The 22937-nt window shown below is 43.1% G+C and overlaps 1 protein-coding gene across 1 annotated transcript in view; it reads right to left on the minus strand.

Annotated features, from left to right (window-relative positions):
• FGF2 (fibroblast growth factor 2) overlaps nt 1-22937 on the minus strand; it is a 32782-nt gene that overhangs the window by 5406 nt on the left and 4439 nt on the right. The window contains exon 2 of the mRNA XM_083833792.1: nt 6614-6717. Within this exon, the coding sequence (XP_083689918.1) occupies nt 6614-6717 (104 nt within the window). The remainder of the gene's footprint in view (nt 1-6613; nt 6718-22937) is intronic.

Here is a 22937-nt window from a genome sequence, read left to right on the forward strand (position 1 = left end):
ACTGTGTACTTCTTTGTTCCTGTCTGAAATTTGGTCAGTTAAATGAAGAGCCCTATCCGTTGGCACTTACTGACAGATCCTGAATTCCAAGCTTAGCACATTTTTGTTAACAGCACTCAGAAACAAACAGTAGCAAGCCTGCATGCATCTGTTCCAAGTTTTACTTGATTAACACATTTTAAAAACAATTTTAAGAAAAGATCAGACCTGGCAAACAGGTATATATTCCACACAGAAACCAAACATACTCCATTCCTGTTTAGAAATACATCTACAGAATTATTCTACTGCTGGAAGTAGGTCTTCAAAAACTCCTCTACCTGGGCTAAATTAGCATGCCTTCACACTTAAAAATAAAAGAAGGTGGTTCTTCTCTCAAGGGGTAGAAAATGAGCAGTCGGGCTCCTTACTACGGGATGTTACGGTTTCCCCCAGCTTACAAGGATTCAAGTGACTTTTGAACAAGTTGATGGAAAAGTAATTCACTGAGGTTTACTAAATACGTAGAAACCATTCCTGGCTCAGAAGGCCCCAAAACTGAAATTGGTTGTAGGCTGCGAGGCTGCTACAGGGAATTGCTACGTTTGCCTTCTCTTCCACTCTGCAGTTGGTCACCATCTGATAGAATACACTCAACTGCACGTAACCACTCAAAAAGCAAGCCTATTAACAAATACAGTGAGATACCTGCACATCTCTGCATGCAGCAGAAACCACTGCTCCCTAACAGTGAACATACTGAAGAGAGTCTTAATTGGCAAATGATCCCTTCGTATCAGTGAGATCATTTAAGAAAAGTACCATCTATTGCAAGAACTTAACTCACAAATATTCTTGGATAGTTATAACAGCCCAGGGGACTTAAAACCTAATGGTTTAGCTATGGCTAGTATTTGTGGCTGTTCCCAGTCAAGATAAAACAGGGAAGTTTAATCAGTGTTTAACTGCAGTTATCCCATAGCATACTGACAACAGCAAAAACCTCGTCAATGGATAACATTGCTCTAACAGTGAAAGCAGTGCCAAATTTCCCTGCAGAACCTACACTTTAAGCAAGAGAAATTTTCTCAAATAAAAAGATGGCTGAAGCCCAACACTGCAGTAACTTATTGGGGGAGCGAGGGAGGACGTTCTTTTCATATAAACCATCTGTCAGCCCATCAAGTCAGTCGTACTCCTTTGCCTTGAAAACGATTCTGGGAGGGCTGGAGGAGGAGGAGGAAAGCTAGCTGCAAAAATGAGAGCATGTAAAAGCCTGGAGAGAAAACGGGAAACGTGAGGAAATTCCCAAAATGAACAGGCTGCTTTTTGCTACAATCTTCTGTTTATATTCATGAATGTATCAAGTATCCAACCAGAACTAAAAAGTGAGCTGGGAAGAACTAGGCTTCACAGAGAATGCATGAAAACATGCAAGAGTTAACTCCTTACGCATGCCAAGTTTCTGTTGCTACGAGCAATTAAGTCATTCAAATGCAGTCCATAATAAAGTGATCTGTCTCCAAACACGTGCCTTCAAATGTAAGTCCTGGCAATAAAGAAATAAAGCTCTTCCAACCATTTTCAGATATGAATTTTGATCTCTAAGAAAAAGAACTTGCAAGAAAAATATATATATATATAATTTCTCATGCCTGTAAGTCACTATTTTAACATTTAAAGTAGCAGAAATCGAATAATTTTCATATGATTTCTATTTTAAATAATCTTTCTCAAGATAAATTATATTTTAATGCCTTTCGCTCTACCAGTGTGAAAACAGATGCATTAATCATCTCAAGCCACAGTGATCCAAGTCTGAAATGGATTATAGCAGCCTTAGGAGGACTCAAACTGGGTAAGAAAAAGACGCACTTAGAACCAAACCAAACCAAAACTTTGAGCAGAGCTCAGTACAACTGCCCAAACTGGAACTTGAGTCAAAAAGAGAAGGGCTGGGGAGCACCTTGTTTTTGCCTCATCAACCTGGGGGTGCTTCTGGAAGCACCAAGACCAGAATCCCTATAAATACTCAGAAGCACTGAGACCGAATCCCTATAAATATCCTGTCATGCCCAGCTTCAACTGCCACTACCAAGGAAAACCACAGTGAATTTAAGCAGGCACTTTGCAGATTCAAGTGCAGACGAAAGGCAAATTTGCACACCCCCCCTGCGCACTAAGTCCTCAAAGTACACAACCAGAATTCAAAGAAATGCATCATGCTTATTTCACCTTCTTCATATTTCTCAAGTTTAAAAAGTAAAATAGATTCAACTTCCCAAATGCACATTCAGGCAGTTCATAGATGTTAGAACCAAAAAGGGTGAGAAAGAAAAAGAAAAAAGGAAAATGAAAAAGAAAAACATATTTTCTAGGGTTCATAAAGATAGTTTGCAAGGTGCCACGTGGTTCACTCTGGCCACTAAAGTCCTAATTTTTCCACAAAGCACACGTGACACAAGTGCCTTGCTGTAGTATGTCGCCACTGTAAATGTTTTGACACCAGAGCCAGCGTTTAGGTGACAAATGAAGGTCCGTGCTTCACGAGCCATGCGTCCCTCAGCGCTCACCAGAGGTGACAGGGAGGCAGGAGGCCCGCTGCCCAGCAGGACCGGGATGCCAGCCACCCCCTTTGTTAAACACGGCCACTAGCAAGCAGCTGGATACCCATGTTTACATTTTTAATGCATGCCGGCCCAGCAGAGCAAGGTTTCACAGCTCATCATGAAACACCCGAACTGTACGGCCCTTTATGACAGGGGTAGGCAAACGGAAAATACTGGGGCTGCCGCACGCAGCAGCGCTCCCAGCGAGGACTGCAGGGCCTCCCCTTCCGCCAGTAAATATTTTGTCTACTGCCAAGCAAGGCCTCCAGCCAAAAGAAGGCCGAGCGAGCAAATAATAAAGCCCTGGGCGCAGGAGTGTTCACCAGCAGCAGAGCTCCTCGCCCTGACTCGGCCGCGGCTGACATCGTGGCAGCCCAAAGGGGAGGCCGCTTCCTGCGGCAGGATTCCCCCTCCCTCCTTCACACAGGTTCGTTTTCAGCACAAACTGCATCTGCCTCGATATCGAACACTGTAGGCATTAACTGGTTGTGACGGTTCGGACGCTAATTAGGAATTAAAATTCCTCACGCTTGTTCCTTCTCAAAACTGAAACCAGAGGGAGGTTCTGGTAGCCTGGAACTACCAGAGCCGATGGATTAGAGAAAGGCTGTGATCAAATTTACCCTTTAAAACTATAAAAAGATGAGGAAATGAACACTGCTGTCACAATATTCCTGTGCCACATTCTTAATCCCTAGCATCAAAAGAGAAAATCTTCCCTTCGAGTCCCTTCAGTCTGACAAAGCCTGCCTGGTCACAGCTCAGCCACATAAACACTACGGATGGACTGGACAGGTCGCATAATTAAGCAACAAGCTACTTGTGAAATACAGAAGTCAGTCAAGATGACAATTCTTCCTTTCATGGGAAATTGATAAGTTTCTTCATAAAATGAAATAATTGAAAATGTTTGATTCCAGAAAGTGAAAATATTTCAATTGGAATAATTTAATGAAACTGCAAAGTCAAAATGAGATACAGTAGCCACATTAGAAGAGAAATGGTGCAATTTTTCCATTAAAAATCTCATTAAAAAACTGAATCTGTTAGCAAACACCACAAACCAGCTTAATTAAAAGTCTCATTCAACTCTCGAGACAAGAACATGACCCACCATGCAAGAAGTGATATGCTGCCTGTGCAATAAACCATTGTGCAAAATCGAACTAGGAACAAACCATGAAGACACATCGTGACGCAGTAATTACAAAGCCATCCAACTAGAAGAAAAACAAGCCCGAATAATAATTTTTCAAGTATTTATGAAGATGTCAGTATGTTTATAAAACAAGGATACTAGACAAATTGATCCTTGACACCAGAAAGTAATAAAAAAGAAGAAACAAGACAGACATTAAAAAGTGTTTACAGAAGAACAGCAAGCCCACCCCAAATTATAATTGATTGCTGGGTATTAAAAAGTTTGTTTCACGTAGCGGAAAGCTGGCTTCCACAACAAAGCAACACGCAAACACAGATAAAGAGAGCTTGCTATTATCCAAGTGCCAAATGTATCTGGGACAAGAGATTATCTGTTTTATCTGATGTTCAAGTCAGTGTGCAACTGCGCAATACCAAAGAGATTCTTAATCACAGCATCCCAAAATAACAGACCCTCGAAGATCGGCACACTGTTCGTTGTGCAAGGTCTCTGCAACATGTCAGTGTATGTGAACACAAAATTGAACAAGGAAGAAACATCGGCTTAGGCTAATGTTCTGATGATTAAAAATGTTACCAGATGAGAAAAAAAAAAATACAAATGAGGAAATGACCAGCAGTTTCATCACAGAAATTTGTGAAGGTTTCATAATGTTTAGGATTCTTCATTCCACAAACAAATGTACCTCTCAAATGTTCTCTTAATCTAAAAGTACACTACTGAAAATGACAGATGGAAAAGCACAGAATAGTACTTGAACGACTACTGGAATGGAGAACTAAATAGGTGTTTAGAAGTGAAAGGTCAATACTGTTTTAAAAGAAATAACCAAAGATTTCAGCAGATACAAACTCATGTGCACTGATGAGATCACCTCACCACAAAGATTTCCAGAATACGCTCTTACAAAGCTCTCACTGAAACACCACTCCACAAACTGAAAAAGAAATCCTGGCAATTATTAACAGTTCCATGAACATGTTTATAGGCAGAAAACAGTAGAGGCACAATTGGCCACAAAATGTTGGAAGGCATATTACAGAATTCCTCATGGAAAACATTGTCTGCACTTCAGAGAATAATCATGAAATTGCAGAAGTATTCAGTAGATGTGAAACACAGGCTGGATGAAGAACAAAATCTTCTTAGAGTAGAGAGTTTTCATCTACGAATAGCAAAAACAAAGAGCTGCAGGAAGCAATGTTTGCAGCAAATATGGCTCAAGTCATATTTGTTTCCAAAAGCAAACAAATAAAATGAAGAAAAAAAAAGTTCAAATGAGAAGCAGAACGTGGTAACTTTATGAGACTTTAAGAGAGTAATTCCAAGTGAAAGGCTCTCTTAGCCTCCGACATGACTCTCCATGACCTTACACAAGGTGTGCAGAAAAGCCACTGCATATAGCTGTAACAGAAGCATGTTCTACACAGCACAACCAAGAACCACTATGCAGTGGGAGGCTGCAAATCCCAAATATAAACACGCGTGACTGTTTGTAATTTTGCAAATGATGCTAAATGTCTATTTTGACCATTCGCTGCTGCTTGGGCTAAGGAGGGTGATTTGAACAGGAAGCCGAACGCCAGCACACCAGTGCCACAGGAAATTCCCAATTATCCTTAATTCAAGAATAGCTCTGTGGAGCAGTACTCACATTTTCTTCAACTGAGCTGTCACACAATGTCCAAGTAAATAACACTGTAACTTGAAACAGGTTATTTAACTGTATTCCCAGGCATAAACAAAATCTGCTTCCAGGAGCAGGAGACGGTGCGCTACATGGCTGAGCAGCACACCAAGGCTCCAGCGCACATAAAGCTGTTGAAATGTTTTGTTTGCCTTCGAACTTATTTCACTTAGGGAGTGCCTGAGCTGAGAGGTAATTTCTGTAGCCCTTTGCAGGGAGAGCTGCAGTTCAGCTGGAATTAGTAATTGGCTTTATCATTAACACCCGTTCCTCATGTTGTCAGCTGGGACTCTCAGAACCCAAACGTGGCCATCTTCCAGATACAAAAGCATCGGGGTTAATTTAAAACTAAAATTCTAGTGGGACGCTCCACAGTGGTATTTCACTGGACACAAGCATTTAAAGTTTGTTTGTATTCAAAGCTATGAACATGGACAAGAGATTTACAGCGTCTGTGTCTCGTAAGCAAAATGACTGTAACTGCAGCTCTTAAAGCACGATTTAAAATCTAGCCCTAGGAGATCTTATTATCATTCAGATTCTGCTAAACACTGGCTTTAAAACACTGTTAAAAATTAATGTGATAGCAATAAAAAAGCATGGAGTTTAAACTGAAATTAGTCTTATTGGACTAGTTTTAATTATACTTTGCAAAAAATGTATTTTCTTGCCAATTCTCTAGTTTGGAGGTATGTGATCAAAAAAACTTGATTCTCCACAAAAAGTAAGATGAGAAAACAATTTATATAGATTACTACCAAACAACAAAAGTCAAAGTTTTTTAAAAATTGGCTTTACTTCAAAAGTCTTTATCATCACTTTATGTGAAAGTAAGTGGAAGATAAAAAAAATTACTTCGGAGGAAGCAAAGGGAGAGACTTTATTCTTTGTTCTCATCATTTCATTTCCTTCCCCAGGTGGTCACTATGATTCTTCTCTCTCAATGCCATTCCAGTTAAATCCTGCAGCGTGCTCTGCTGCTTGTAGGTGACAGCAGAAACAGCCATCTTTTCCTAGGTCATAGTTCAATTAATTGACAAGTTTTGCAGAGCTAAATCCTCCTGATATGACACACACGCAGTAGCTCAGCAAGTCCTGCTGCAGGAGAGGTTACTCAACACAGAGAGGAGGACCTCACCATGCGGATACAGAGATACATTCAGAAATGCTGCTTACCAGTGCCAGCAATCTGCCATCCTCCTTCATAGCCAGAAAGCGATTTGCACTTACACCTTTGATTGACACCACTCCTCTTTCTTCTGCTTGAAGTTGCAGTTTGACTGTGAACAAAAAAAAAGGACAAAGTAAATTTTCACGTCCACGGTGATATTTCAGCACTTGACAGTGAAACCTATTACTTCAAGTTTAAAACCAGAGCAAGCCCAAGGTAGCAAGCAATCCTGCAGCAAGGTTAGCAAACTATCTATATCTAGCTTTCTGATCCCATTTTCTCAGAAAAAGAAAAAAAAAAAAGAAAAGCCTATTACAAAGTAAGTAGTTATTGTCAAGTTGGCAACAGTAAGTTATTCTCTTATAATGCATTTGATATAAAAGCAATTAAGAAAAACCCCGCAAAATTCCTTAAAGGACCTCTTATGGCACCATTAACTGCTTATAGACGGGAACTTTTCACGTTACTTTTCTTAAGGAGATATTTCTCAGTGTTTATAGAACAGCATCAGAGATGGGATGGATGCTGTAGGAATTCTGTATGGCCGGACCGTCAGTGCTTACAGGCACAAGTCCGTATGTGCCATGGTTAAGGCTTAGGGCCACTCAGGACCACACCCCCGCGGGAGCTCACTAAATGTTCCAGCAGTACCTGACAGAAAAGTGTCAATTAGTTTACACTATGACATCCTACGGGTGGTTACGGTAAGAAAACAAAGAACTGCAGGTGTAAATGAGGACAGCAAAGACACAATAGTTGGTGTTATACAAATTAGGAACGTGAGAAGTGGACGCATTTAAATCAGTTATTTAAAAAAACTCTGACCAGCCATTTCTTGAGAATCTGTAGGATGATACCCCCATAGCTTTTAGCTAGCGCCTATGAATCAGAACAAAATTTGAACCGATTTTTTTAGTCATGAGGCAAATCCAGTAGTTTAGACTGACACGCACACACTTTCCCCTTTGCCTGTGGCCTGTTTCAAGCTGTGACGATAAGCTTTCTTCCCTCCTTCTTCTTCCCTGACTGCTCACATCACTGCCCTCAGACCAGCAGACGCACCAAGCCTGTCAGTGGCTGGCAGAGCTGAACGCGAGCCAGAAGTCACACGTACATTGCATTTCTGCCTCACTTCGACACACGCGTCTGTGACTGCATAGCTCCAAGTCCAGATTTTTCAACCATTAGCTACACAGGCCTGAGAATACAACAATACAAGAAACTACACTGAGTACCCCAGAGAAAAACACCAAGCATCTTCTACATGCCTCAGGTACTTGAGGCTCAAAAGCAGTCGAAAGGCTGTGCTGGAACTTCCATTTTTCTGGGGAGAGAACGGAGGGAAAGGAAGCCATGGGCACATTGTCCTAAACCTCACAGGAGGTACCGCTCTATTCCAACCATTTTAGAACATCTCCCCCTGAAAAACCTTACTTTGATTACTTAAAACATCTCTTGAAAAGGGGAAAAGGCGCATACAGCAACTGCAGCAGGTACTCTGAGTGCTTGCAGCTTTACATGTGGTCCTGCCCCCTGCCCTCAAAGGAAAGCTAAGCCTGTTCCCCGCAGCTCCAGTCCATCGAGATAGCTTGCACAAGCAGCATGATTCAATCAGATTTCTCCTACGAAACAAACATTTCAGAAACAGCAGAGCACAACTGGATTTCCCAAACTCCCTAGCTTTCCCTCTGTTCTGGACAGCCACTACTTCCAGACCATACTGGAGCCACAAATCCTCCTAACAGCTAGAGGCACTCCCAGATAAATACAATTTCTCTGCACAATGCTGTGCTTTCATCCACACGCACTGAACAGGGATTTTTAAGAGCAACAGTACTCCCATAGCAGGAAGCACGCTCATTGCAACACAGGCATCCGAAACGAGGAATAGTTGAGGAACAGCTTCTCACCTTCTCGGGGCACGAAAAGAGAAAGGACACTTTTGCCAAAGAACTGCCACAGCTAAAGAAAGAAGCACCAGGGTGTTGCAAGCGGGTGCTGGCTGCGTCCCCGTCAGGTGTCAGAGTGAAGGATGTGACTCAGCTGGAGGGAGGCTGGCGGCGTTTCCAAGCCAACGGGATTGGAACTTACTCGTTCCTCTGTTTTCATTCCAGAAATTATTTTGGGAATTAGTATTAATACTAATAATATGAAAAAAATTATCTTTGGAGATGCAATGCAGAGATCTGACCACGATAAAAGCCCAGAGGGAGGAAATGACAGCTATGCTCCGTTCACTCGGAAGCACTCAGCCACAGCCTTGCATCAGCCCGGGCTCGCTGCCGAGAGCCTGCAGCCCCTGGTCTGCTTCACCCGCGGGTCTGGTCTGCATGGCAAGGTTGTTTTTGTGGCTCAGCAGGGCAATTCTGATGGGCAGCATGGGTATACAAGCTTCATTCGCCTACCTGCTTTCAGGGAGGGTTACTGGTTCTCCTATGTGAAGATGCATTATTATAAAGCCTCACCTTTTAAGCTAGCAGTAAACATTTGAAATGATGGTAAATTTTGGAAGAACTCCTGGAGAGTCAGAGGGAGGTTGCTGCTTATTTGACTTTCTGGTCTGGGGGGGGACATGCTTTTTGCGGCCCAAGCGAAAGACTTCTTGTTTTATTTCTGCTTTTGCGAAAGACAGGACTGGAGCAATCCCAACTGTAAGAATATCAGAAGATGAAACCTTCTGGATATCTGCTGCAACCCCTTTGTCAAGCTTTGTAATTATTCCATTTGATCTTTCCGTAGGTACGGGCAGACATAGGAGTCTCTAGTAAGCCCATTATTTTTTTATATAAAACTGAAGCCACACTAACACAAACGCTGCACTATAAAGAAGATAAAATGGTCTCTTATGAGCTACGTGCCTGCTGCCATTTTCTGCAAGAAAAAACAAAACAAACTCAGAATTCACTAATAACACTTCCAGGGAATACCGAAACCGCAGTCATAAAAAGGTGGTTGAAATGTTTCGTTTCACCCCAGAACGCCACATCCAACACACAGCTCTCCCTGTATCACGAGGCCCAGATCAGACTTGTGAACAGCTTCAAGAGCAGTCAGTGCAGCTCCCTGCCTGCCGGGGAACCAGAAGGTGGAGAAGTGCTTTGGGCAGTGACTGGGGGAATGGACTTCCGCGATGTGCCCAAGCACACAGCTTTCACCGCAGGCTTAACAAGAAACAGCTGTGTGAAATATCTGAAAAGCAGCATTAATTACTGGAGCATGGCTATATTACTCTTCGTGACTTTCTCTTGACAAAAGGAAAAAAAAAAAAGCTCAGTAACTCCTACAATTTCATACTGGGCCAGAAGTTCACATTCTGTAAAAACAAACATTTTAGAAGTTTGTACGGTCTGTAAAAATATTTGCATAGCTCAGAGAAGCAGAAAGTGTTCCGCTTAAAAAAAAAATATTAAAATCCCATAGAGTCAGAAATGCACTGCAATACTCACTAAATGCCCCAAAACCCAGACCAGTTTCTCTGGATTTCCCTTTCCAACTTGAAAAACACATGAATAAGCTGAGCCAAAGTAATACCTTAAATCTTCCAGGTTTCAGCGTTATTTTAAGGATTTATTAATGCAGCAGTGCTACGTTGATCTGGAGATGCCAAGACATAATACACGTTTGCTAATGAAACACATTTTGACCATGCCATCAGCCCCAGAAGCAACTCTTTTAGGCTCAGCTAAATGCAACTTAGTGCAACAGAATGCTTGACACTGATGGTCTGCACCTCTTACAGCCCTAAGGTCACCAGCAGCAATGGTTCAGACATGAGCCATCATTTTAGACCCAGTCACAACGTTTGTCTCCAGCATACCTGAACCTCGAAACCAGCTGCATGAAGACCTTTAGAAACGATGGTGGGTAACGCTGAGACACAACAGCAATCACCCTACACCTTAAAACTGCAGTTACCAGCTGCCACGGCAGGGGAGATTTCTTTCCCCCTTGACAAAAAATAGATCAATTAAGGAATTTGCAATGCAAAGAAGTAGCACTGAGTGTTGTGAAACAGCGAACTGCCAAGTGGGGGCCCCAAAGGCATGTTTTCCCAGTTCTTTTTGCAGTCCTTTGGGAGGGCCCCCCTCCTGCACAGCATCACGTATCTGACTACTCACATCCGTAGCGTGCCCTTTAGTTTGCGAGGAATGCCAAGAGGTATCTTTGGGAAGATACAGAAAATTTTGGGTTAGAAAACATGAATGGAAGAAAGATGAAGTTAAGGCACTGCACTACAACAGATGAATTTGAAACCTTCTGCCACAACCTTGTTAAACTTGAAGCCAAGATTATAAAAGTATCCTCAATAAAACTCCTCTGAGCAGTTTCCTTGTTCCTGCGTTTAGCATAACCTCAACACTTTTACCTACACAAATGAACTGGCTAACAAACTGCCATGCGTGGATATAACAACACGGTCCATAATATTGCAGTGAAGATGCTTCCACAAGACAAGATGGCAAGCCCAGAAGAAGCCACAGTACTGCTCTCTGATAAACCAAACTGATAAAAGCACAAATAAATAAATAAAGCCTTGACATTGTACGACAGAAAGATAACTAGCCACAGAAAGACAAAATTAAAGTAATTGATAGATATTTATTACCTTTGGGACAGACTGCAGTAAACATGTCCTTAACCAGAAAGTTGTTTCTTACAGCAATACCTGGCCCAAAGCAAACAGTGTTGATAAACTTTCCAACTGTAGGGAAAAGAACTGTAAGAAGGTACACGATGAACAAATCTCTCCTTGCTCACCCTACAGGTAATCAGGAGATCCCTTCACACTGCTCTCCTTGGAGCCACGTTTTCCAATTCTCATGCGCCAAAGTAAACCCAGAGGTAGGCTGCCACAAACTGGCCACAACCCTTCTGCAGTTACCTCACCCAGACAGCAGCAGCACTGCCAAGCCCCTGTAAGATCTTAAAAAGATCTTCAAGTGTTCATCACAGGGAAACATGCAAAGGAGATATTTTTTTAGTTATGGGTCCAGAAATTTTTATTTCTCTATTTTTATTTTCTCTATTTATGTCTTCATATTTATTTCTCTATTTTTATTTTTGTATCTCCCAAGTTTTGCAAAAGGATTCCCATACAAAAAAACAAAAAATCTCAGTCTGTCATCCTCTGGAGCTGCAAAGTGCTTTCCACAGGCAGACTGCATTCAAATCCCTTCTCCAGCTGCTCAGGGTGGTGCATCCCATTTCCAAAGTACAGCAATTCTGCACTTTATTGGCAGCTGAGCTGAGAGCTAACTGAGCCTGAGCTCTCCCACAGGGATCCACAGCAACCTCCGCATCTCGATGCAACAGACAAATGGAGAACGTAGGAGGGTGCTGTGGAAAGTGGTTGTAAACGTACGTGAACAATAGCTGAGCCAAAACACAGGAATTCTAGGTCCTATGAAAATTCTGACCACATTCATTTTTGACAGGACATTTTTCCAGCGGGTCTGACTGGGAAAAAGGAGCCCTAACCCAGCACCCAGCTGTCTGACATGCACATCCGAGCCATCACTAAGGGCTTAGTGATGCCTTCTAGAGCTGTACGGGTAACCTCATCCTCAGAGCTGCCAGTACTGATTTTGATTTTGCTATATGACTCCTTGCTCATCATGCTATCTCCATCTCTATACAGCAGATTATGTAAGCAGCCATTAACAAGGAAAACACATCACTCTGGATGCGGCTTGAGCGCATTCCACTAGTATTAAAACAGGACAGAGGTGGGACGTTGTTAACACAGCCTCTGCGTGTTGTGAGAAGACAATATGTATACACTGATGTATATATACACAAATGATTATACAAGAAAAAAAATAAACTTTTGTTTGTTTGTTTGTTTTGGCCAGCCTCCTTTCCATTACCACAGGAAATGTTCAGGTGCACTCTTCAACTAGTGACACTCAGGCAAAGGGATTCTCACTGGCATCTGAAAGATGTGAAAGACAGAAGGAGTTAGTGGCCTTTTTTTTTTTTTTTTTTTAATTCTAAGGCAATCCAAAGAGACCAAACCTCTTCAAGGCCACTCCCTGATGTGCATCTTCAGCAAGGTCAAGAATTTCCCCCCCCCACCCCCCAAGATCAGGCCCAGATCCCATAGCAAGTGATACGTTACTGCCCTGCAACCAGCAAGCAGAGACTCCTGCACGTGTTTGTGTTATTAGCAGACCATGGACAAAAGATTATAATTGCACCTATGTGACCAAGGATGCATGGTCAGGGCAGATTGACAAGTTGCGGGTTAAACTGGCCAGTATATCTGAGAAAGGGTTGTAAATGGGCATTTATTTCACAATTACGAGAAGCTTTTCTAAGAATACGAAAGCTGAAAAGTGGTATTCAATAGCCCTGTGGTTGGCAGGGCTTCCATCACATCTCTGCACTAACTGCATCTTCCCCACACTTGCTTAAAGAGCTCAGAAAGAATTTCCAATTCAGTTCTGTGTAGTCCAGTAACGAGCTGTATGGCAAAGTAGCACAACGCAGACAGAAAAGACGCTTGCAGATGTGGAGAATGCAGCAGCTGTGTACATTTTCCAAAAGGTCTTTTATTGTCCTGAGTGCCAGAACTGAAATGTTACGTGTAAGATGAAAGCTCTTAAAGTCCTTTTACGGGACTTCTCCTTCTCCCAACCCCACAAAGGTTCTGTAATGGCCCAGACCAAATAATACTGCACTGACTTAAATGATCCCAAATGGTCTCATTACTCTGCATCATGAAGGGGTCATCCAAAAAACTCCTTGAAAATCTGTTTGTTTAGAAGGTCTTGGCAAAATCTAGCAACCTAATAGTTCAGAAGGAGGGAGGGAGCTGCCCATTCTGGAAGTCACTCGCTGCTGAGCCAGTACCACCTTTCTCACGCACTCCCAGTCAGACGTGTGCTGGCAGCTGCGGCGGAGCAGTGCCGCCAGCCTCCTGCATCCCGAGCTCCTTGCCTGGGGCACGCACTGGGCGCCACGGCGTGTGCTGTTGTTTTGCTCAGAGCAGCTGCACTGGCTAAGATGCCACAGTATATCACAAAGGAAGAGGGAAAGCAAGGGTCACAGCAGGGAAAGAAAGGAACAGAAAAATGTTAGGAAAAAAAAAGAGAGATGTAAAGAGCAAACAGCAACGAGAAGGGGCAGGTAGGCATGCAGTACCTGAGGGTGCAGTACTGCAGCTCGAGGCAAAGCCCTGCACCTCAAGGAAGTGGGATTTGCGATGTGTTAGCCACAGGGATTCGTAACATCTCCTTTTTCCTACTGCTTCACAAGGAAATGGGAAATCTGCCTACTACACCAGGGCAACCCTAAAATAAAAGTATGCCAGGAGCTCCTGGCTTCGGTTACGCTTGCACAGCAAATGAAGGTGTGATTAAAGCCTAAGCTACTCCTGCACTACAAATCAACCTAGCAGAGATCACTGCAGACTTGAGTGCAGGCATACCCGTGGCCTCACAGAACCGCACCAAATGCAGGTCCGACAGAACCTTATCTACCCCCACCTCCTCTGTCACTTCACGGTGAAAGCCCTGCCACCACGTTTCCACTACAGCCAAACACACAAGCTAAACCCGAGCTCATGAGGGCTCACTGACATTTCCTGCAGTCACACCTCGTCCTGCTGCAAGACAAATTCATGGTGCCCCCCGCACACACACACGCAGAAGGTAGTTTCATGCTCTGCAGAGTTTTCTCCCCACCCCAAAATGCTGCTCCCAGGGCTGGACCAGGCAACTGGGATGTCCGCTTCCAGCATGGCCACCCTTCCCTGGAGGACCCCAGACATCGCCCTCTGCCTGTCCCAGACACGAACATCAGGGTTATTGCACACATACAGCTCTCCTTATTCTGCCTCTCTCTCACTTGAGCTGCCTTCTCAACACAGGAGGAGAGGGAAGCTCTTTTCATGACTACATCACTACTAGCTCCCTGGGAGGAAGGACAACGGAAGGACAACGCTTCACCAAGGGGAAGCTGGGCCCCAAAACAATGGCCAGCTAATGCTCCAAGAGCTTATGTGCACATAGTGTACATCTCGAGAGCAAACACACAGTACCCAGATGCAGCAAGTAACAGAGCAGCTCAGGGACCCTGGAAAAAGAGGAGGAATCCAACACTGCCACAACCCTGTTTTCACTAGTATACAGCTGCTTTGTTTGAACTGCAAAGGTCATGAGCCAAACACCTCGCTCTCGGTTTACAAGAAGGGAGAGTTTCTGTACCCCCCAAAAAGCCCCAGGCTGCACGTCCCTGGATCAATGACTAGTATTACTGCAGCCTCTGCTGCTACGGAAAAGCTAAATCCAAGCCAAAGGCTCAGGGCCCATCTCCAACATATTTGCAGAGGCCCTGTAAGGAAAACCCTTCCATGAGGCCCCCGAACGACACCGCCGTGGTGAAGCTGTTGCGCCAGCCCCACGCCGGTTGTCCTCCTGCGGCTCAGAAAGGAACAGAGCAGCGACGATTCTGCTGCCTCGCTGCTGTGGCAGCGGTTCACCTTTGGAGGGAATAAATATCAGAAATGCGAAGAAGTTCAGAAAACAAGGAGCAAAATAGCAGTGGACGATGTGTTGCTAAATGCAACGCCCTCCCGCGTACTTGGTGGCAGAAGCTGCCGATTCCTTCGTGCTTGGCGCAGCTTCTATCCCCAGCCAGGTGCTCAAGCGAGGAGCAGTCGGGCATGCTTGCTCCACACCTAGCATCCTAAACCCTCCCAAACCCAAGGGCAGGTTCAAAGACACACGTGTACACACACACACACACACACACACACACAGATTAATACCCCCCACTTTGGCATTTCCAGAGCCAGGCAAAACTGCCCTGTGGGTCAGATCCAAACCTCAGCCCACGTGCCGGTGATGCCCACTGAACCTTATTTCTAGGAATTAGAAACATCTTTGGCTGCATTTCTCCCATACGTAGCCTACAACCCTTTCTGACGTGCCTTTCTCACAGGCATATTAATGCCTTCCGCTGGCCGACAAGCTTTGCATACAAGGCATCCCCAGTCCGGAGACTGCAAACGTGAAAGCAATTCTCTGCTCGCTTTCATAGGGTGGTTGTAAAAGAACCCCGCCACGGGCAGAGCTGCTGAAGCAGACGCCGCCTAAACCCCCAAACACGTGTGCAGGGCAGACAGGAGAAACACGCGTAAACAGCAAGCGAGCCTCGGCAGAAGAGGCGGTCTTTTCAAAAACAAAAACCGCAGAACAGCCACCAAAAAAACTCGAGCAAACGAAGTGTCACACCGAGAAACAGTGAGTCACGCTCCCGTACAAAGGCACATTTCTTCGCTTTCGCATGACAGCATCCCAAGTGTATCTTTTTCCTTTTTGCGAGCCAGAGGCATAAAACCACTTGCAGACAGACCTAAGGTCTTTAAAATGTAAACATCCACAACAAAAATATACACTCCTGAACTATGAGCACTCTGAAAAGTTCCGGTTACACTTAAGAGTAAATCCAAGGCTTTAAACGGAATAACAACTTGTGGAACTGGGTATCAAGCCCTTAAACCAGCCTACCACACAAAGCGGGCATTCACAGGCCTTAGGAGCTTTAATCAAAGCATTACAAATACTGAGCACAATGAAAATTATTTCCTTGTTCAGGTTCTCCATCTATTTTCATTCACACCCCACCTCCAATTCCCACAAATATCTGACTCTACCTAACCTATCACACTGGGAATCCTCCTCAGGAAACACCGATTACCAAACGCGCAGCATCCTCAAACGCTCCCTACAAACTTCAGGTAACAGATGGTAAAGTCATCCTGCAGAAGAATAATTTCAGAATAATGTGACACTTCTGGAGTTCCCATGTGCTGCTTACAAAACACAATTCGAGTATTTTGTGCTGCTGAGTCAAGTAAACAGCGATCGCTTGGCATTACATAAGGATTTCAAGTGCCAGCACTGCAAATGCACCATCTTATAAAGGTATTCTAAATACTTAGCTGCCACTGTTTGCAGTCTCCTTGTCACTGCAGATGAACTGAGTGCATCACTTCAAGTCAGGAGGTCAAAACCAAGCAGAAAAAATTGCCAGCTTTACCAAAGAACCATTACTGGGTACTGGTAATAAAACCCGACCTCTAAGTACCAATGGCTTTACCCCAAATACTTGATGGAGAACAATGTTTTAGGGTTTCATTATCAAACCCATGAATGCACGTACACACGTTTTTTAGGACTTTTTCTGAAGGACCTGTTTTTAACAAGAACAAGGTAATTCTTCACGTTTCTTTAAACTGCTTTCTTTAAACTTTAAACTGTGAATTTAGCATTCACAAAAGTAAATGGTAAAATAACCACTTTCAGTCGTTCAGCTTTAAAGCAAAGCTGCTGTAACAGTCTAGCCCACGTAACATCACTGAGTAATGTCAGCAGATGCATATGGAACTTGTAGAATTTAAGCTCTTTATGCCTATCATGTGTTCACTAAAGTCATGACAGCTATGAACTGTCTTTCACTTGCAGCAAAACAAACACACATAAAAGCAGTGACAAAATGAGGTGAGGCAAAGAACATCACTCGGAAGACAGAGAAGGTAAAACAGCACTTTTAAAAGGTATTTTTCAGTGCTCATATGCTCACACAGTAAGTATTCAGCAGCACACAGTATTTTAGGGATGTCAGAGCAGTGGACAACTGATTCAGATGAGATGAAAGGGAAAGGCTGTCACAGCAGCAGTATGAGACAGATACCTCATATGCAGCAGTATGAGATAGTACCTCATAGATATAACAAGCTTCAAGTGTTACAGATGGAAAGGAAAAGCTGGATTTCAAAAATGCCAAGAAGAATCATCAGCTGGATTTCAGGAGAGTCTGAAACAGTGGTAAAAGAGGAACTGCATCATGCATTCAGGGTGCCAGGGACACAGCACAGCTGAAGGGAGGAGGAATAAACAACAAGCTGATAGATAAGGAGCTGAAAAGTTGCCCTTTGGAGCTATTTGCTCTGAATCCAGCCAAAAGGGTAAGAGACAGTTACCATGTTGGTTTTTGCACTTCCCCAGTCTCCAGTACCGATGAAAAGATGGCTTACCAGAATCAACTGCTGACCCTTCAATAAATATTTGTGAGAAGTCAAGTAAAAGCAATCAAAATCCACACACATGCACGCGGCATTTCACTGGTGCCTGTTCACCTAGTTTGCTGCAGGGACAATGCAAAGACAACGCTGAGCCCAGAGCCTTACTTCATCCTCCATCTATTTTATCCCCGTCCATCAGGCTGTGTACCCACCCTATGCTGGCATTTAAATAACGCACCCTCAGGCTGCACACCATGAGGCCAACAAAGGACAGCAGCTGTCAATCACTGCCAACCCAAAATAACAGCGAACCAGAGTCTTCACAGAAAGACTCATGACAAAGTCACTTCCCTGTCCTCCACTTCTTCCAAATAAAAACCCAGTGTGCACTGCTTATTCTGAACACCTTCATATCATACTGGAGGGGACACAAGCACTGTCCTGACGGGAGAAGAGAGACTTCACAATCTGCAGCCTGTAAGAACAGGCCTGCTCCGCTCACTGCTGCTTCAGCCAGCCCACTACCACTACTGTGTGGGTTTCACCCTGTTTGCTGGTTTAAATCTCCACACTGCTCCTGACTTAACTGCAAAAAGCATGTCCCCAATGTATCCTATGGCTACAGGCACCACCAACAGCACCGTCTCACCTTGTGCCACACCAAGCCACCAGGCAGGCCTGATGTCTCTCCCTCCAAACAACTACATTTTCTTCTTGGTGATAAGTTAAAACTGCAAACACGGGACAGCGCTGTAGACCACTTCAGCTTTTATTAATCTTCTAAGGACATGAACATTGTGGGCCTTTTCTTCCCCTCAATTTTCCCAAATAAACTACATTTCTGTCAGTAAAACGTCCATACGGATCCTGTAACCACTTGTAAAACCATGAAGTGAATCCTTCACATATACATATTGAGAGGCAAGGCCAGATGCATGTTTAGCTGTTCATCCCAATTGCTCCACTCAAGTTAGTGAATGCCTATGGACTGAATCCACATGCTATTTCCCAGAAACTGCTCTGCCTGACACGTCTGTGCAGCAGGCTACCCTAAGAGACCTGCCAGCACAGATGACAGCCTCTCCCCATACATCTTCTATATGACCCTTGCTGCCTGCTTCTTCACACTAAAGTATGCTTTCGTTTTTGTATCCCTCTCTCTTAGGTATCCCTCTTAGGTGTTGATACCCATAGATATCAACAGGACTGTCCTAGGGAAGCATTGCACAAAACTACTCTACAGGTGCGAAATCTACATCCAGAAATATCAGTCAGTCCTGCTCTTCCCAGAGCTGTGGGCCCATGCAAACACTCACTGTAAAACAGTCCTAAAATGACTATTCTAACCTGAAACATAACAGAGGTGCAACCTCTGGCCTGCTGGTAAACTCGGTGCTAGAAGTGGTGCCAACTATAGCACAGCTGAAGCTGGGCAGGGGGAAAGGGAAGAGACCACCCCTTTTAGCAGCAGAGACTCCTTAGGTCAGCCAAAGTATCTAGCCAGAGGACCTCCTGGTCAGTCAGCACTGACAGAGTAACAGGTGACGTTCAAATACAACACTGAGGAAGGAAAAAAAAGATTAAAATAAAAGCAAAAAGCAGAAATTTGAAATACCCAGGAGACTTGAGTACTTACTCCCCAGTATCCAGAATCACCAAGAAAAGATAGAGTCTGCCAAAAAAAAATGGTGCCAGTCTCAAGAGGTGCTACCGACATTTCCCCCAACAAGGCATACCACACAGCGGCCAAGATGCTGTGCCGCCTGCTTCCAGAGCCTCACCTATTTTGCCAGTACATTTAGAGTGTTAAGGACACCCTTTATCAGGAAAAATAACCCCAGGGCTACACCACACACAGGATGGCAAGAGGACTTGTATTAATAAAACACACTGGTGCAAAAACTTTTCCATGGGGGCACCGAGCATCATGGGCACCACACTGGTCAGCTGGAGAGCAGAAAGGAAAGATCTGAGAAACAGACTACAGGTATTTCAAGCTGTATCGCAGCTGATAGCTCTCCTTGCTTTTACAAAACACACCACCATGCAGGATTTTATAGCCAGGAGTATCAGGATTTTGTGACTTTCACATTACAGCTGGAATCCAGATGACTACCGTTTTATGAAACCTGCTCACGTCTCATCACAAAAGGTAAGCTACAAGCTCCATAACACAGGAACATCACCCGACATCATATTGTTATTGCAAATGACTACAGAGTCTAGTTCCTAATTTGCCTTCTCCTTCAATCCTTAATATCTTTCCCCTTTGAATGACTCAAGAAATGTGGTTTTGAGCTCTAAAAGTCAAACATGAGTGATAATTTCATACAGGATCACTCAACCAGAAGTGTACCATGGTAGTTTGTGTAAAATGACCTCCACCCAGCTTTGTAGACATCATCTCATTTATACACTCGGACGAGCATATCAGCCTGTAGTCAGAATCTGACCCTACCCTGCATAAACAAAACAAATACATAAGATAATAATCCTGAAATGGCATCAGCACTCCGGACAGTCACCCTTTAGATATTTTTATTGAAAAGTCAGGAGGCAGCAGAAGAGGCAGGCAGGAACTCCAGTTTACCCACATATTGTCACAAAACAAGATACTGAAAAAGATAAATAATGACAGCTACTTTATTTTGAAATGCACCGTCTTAAATGGATAGTAATAAGAGTAAAGGTTATTTACTCCCAATCAGACTTGAAATGCAATCCCATTACAAGCTTCTGGGCTTCAAAAGTTGTGCCATAAATATTTCAAATATCACTTAGTATAAATATCCAAATCAGAGATTTCATGCAACTATCTGCTTTTTCAGGAACAATAATTTGAGCATCCTCAGGATTCATTTTTTTTTTCCCCAATTACACTACGGTTATATAGCTCATTCTGGTTTTAGTAGGTAATTATGCCAAACACGATGCTACAAACAGTCAAAAAGCTCCCCCATTTCTAGGGTTATACATCAGTAGTACAGCTGATCACTTCCCAAGTATTTTGAAACACACAGCCAGTGATCGGAGAAGAATGCTCCCAAGAGTGTTAAAAGAAAAAAGCAATGATCAGAATACAAATTTCACAAATCACAAGTTACGGATAGATTCACTGATTTAGTTCTAACTGCTTGAACGAATGAGGAAATACCAGAAAATATTTTTCTGGGGAATAAAAACAAAGAAAAAGGGAAAAAATACTGAGCTCAGGGAAAAAAAAACTTTCAAAGAAACTGTCTCATTACAAGTTTCACTTCAGCACGTTAACAGCCTTAAATGTGCTGAAACCGCTGGATAATTACTTTTATAAACTGCTTGCCACATATGATGGCAAACTAAGGGAGCTGGGAGTAGCTTACAAAACAAGATGTCAGTGAAAAGATGACGATTTAAAATTCAGATTGAAAGATTAATTAATTGAAGAATAATTAAATAGAATTCTGTCCCCCCAAAACAGGGGTGGTGCAGGTCCCTGCCTTTCAGAAAATACAATAGGTGTACGTATTCTGTCGAAACTGAACAAGAAACTAGGGCATTTTTCCAGGCTTTTCCTGTGACTGTTAATTCAGCTGCCCAAAACCAATGCTAAATCTCTTCTTGCCCACTCAACTGCCTGCGCACTTGGCACTCCTCTTGCTTTTATTACGGAAGACGAACTTGAACACCTTTTAAAAAATCCTTGGTAATATACGCCAAACTTGCATTAGGAAAAAAAAAAGAGAAAAAAACAAACAGCTTTTAACTTGATAACTGCAATTTTTGCTCTTGATCTAGTAAATCAAAAGAAATCACATATAAAAATCACTACTAAAATACTTGACCTTCTGTAAAATGTTTTTCAACATACCTCCACCACAAGATAAACATTTTAGGACCAGCTGCAAAATTCTGAGCATCTATTAGCCAAAAAAACAAACAACATTAGCAGCTGCTTGATCTCATTTGCTTGATGAGCAATTCAAGAGTATGTAGCTCTATTTTATCAAGTTGACAAACATCCGAAAGTCTTCACTGTGTCTTCACCAAATATTATACTTGTGTAGCTGCAGAGTTTTTACCAAAAGCCTTAATATATCCACAGAAGGGGACCATAAAGATAGCTTTTGCAAAAACTTGCATTTCTGTGAGTACCTCCATAATTTGAGTGTATTCTGTCAGAATCCTACATATTATCTGCATTTGCCATTCATTATAGCTGCGTAATGGCTACGCATGAGTTGGACTGTTTTTTCTGTTAACATGAGTATTTAAGTACCTTAAGCACTCCCAATCTGTAAAGCCCGTAAGAACTTTTAAGGGCTAAATCCTGCCCTCTAGTGTACCCGTGGACAGCCGTGCCCTGGGAACCTTCCATGCTCCAACCAGCGTTATCCAACCCAGGCACAAAACAGGTAGGAGACAGGACAACTCCCTGCCTGCCTGGGGGCATCTCTCATTTGCCACACTCCATCTTCAGAGCGCACCCGCTACTCAACCACACACCTCTGGGGTAGGTAAAAGTTGCCCAATTTTGAGTAAGAGGATTAGCAGACGTGATGACAGATGAGGGAACATCCATCCCATCCCTTGGCAGCATGCTTGCCTCGGTGTGCCAAGCCAACGTAGGCAGTCTGTCCCTCATTTAATTATTTTACCTTGCAGCGCCGTGGAGAAAACATTATGCCAGTATTTCAATGACAAATAAAGTAAGCCAAAGACACACAGGAAACATACTCCCAACTTTCCTGCATGCAGGCTCTGTGCTACCTCATTCCCTAGAGCCAACTACATCCGAGAGCTGGGAAGAATTTCTGTCTTGAATATGTCGCAAAGCATTAGTGTTTGGCACAACAGCTAAGGTCTGTGCAATAGATCAAAGGTAATGCAAAATAAGTCTGCTTTCAGAGAGACTTGGGTAGAAGCAATATATTCAGATGTTTAGATTTAGGGCCAGATTTAAAAAAAAAAAAAAGTCAACTCTCACCTACCGATAGGATTTGGAACAGGATGCCCTGTTAATAGTTCTGGCCACATCCATGGACACCAAAACAGGAGAGATCTTCTGAGTCCTAAATAACTTAAGCAGCTATATAAAACTCAGCATTGGGTACTGAACCATTACACTAAACCACTTAGCTCGTTTTCTTCCATTTGCATGATTTTCCAGTAAGTTTTGTATCTTCCTCACTAAGCTGCTATGCTCTAAAAGCATATACTTCAATATATTATTTTACAAACCTTTAGGGCTTAACCATTTAAATGTTATGATGCAAATAACTCATAACATTAACAACTACTTACGAAAAGAACTTTCTTCA

Source organism: Anser anser (assembly GCF_964211835.1).
Source record: "Anser anser genome assembly, chromosome: 4".
NCBI classification, from domain to species: Eukaryota; Metazoa; Chordata; class Aves; order Anseriformes; family Anatidae; genus Anser; species Anser anser.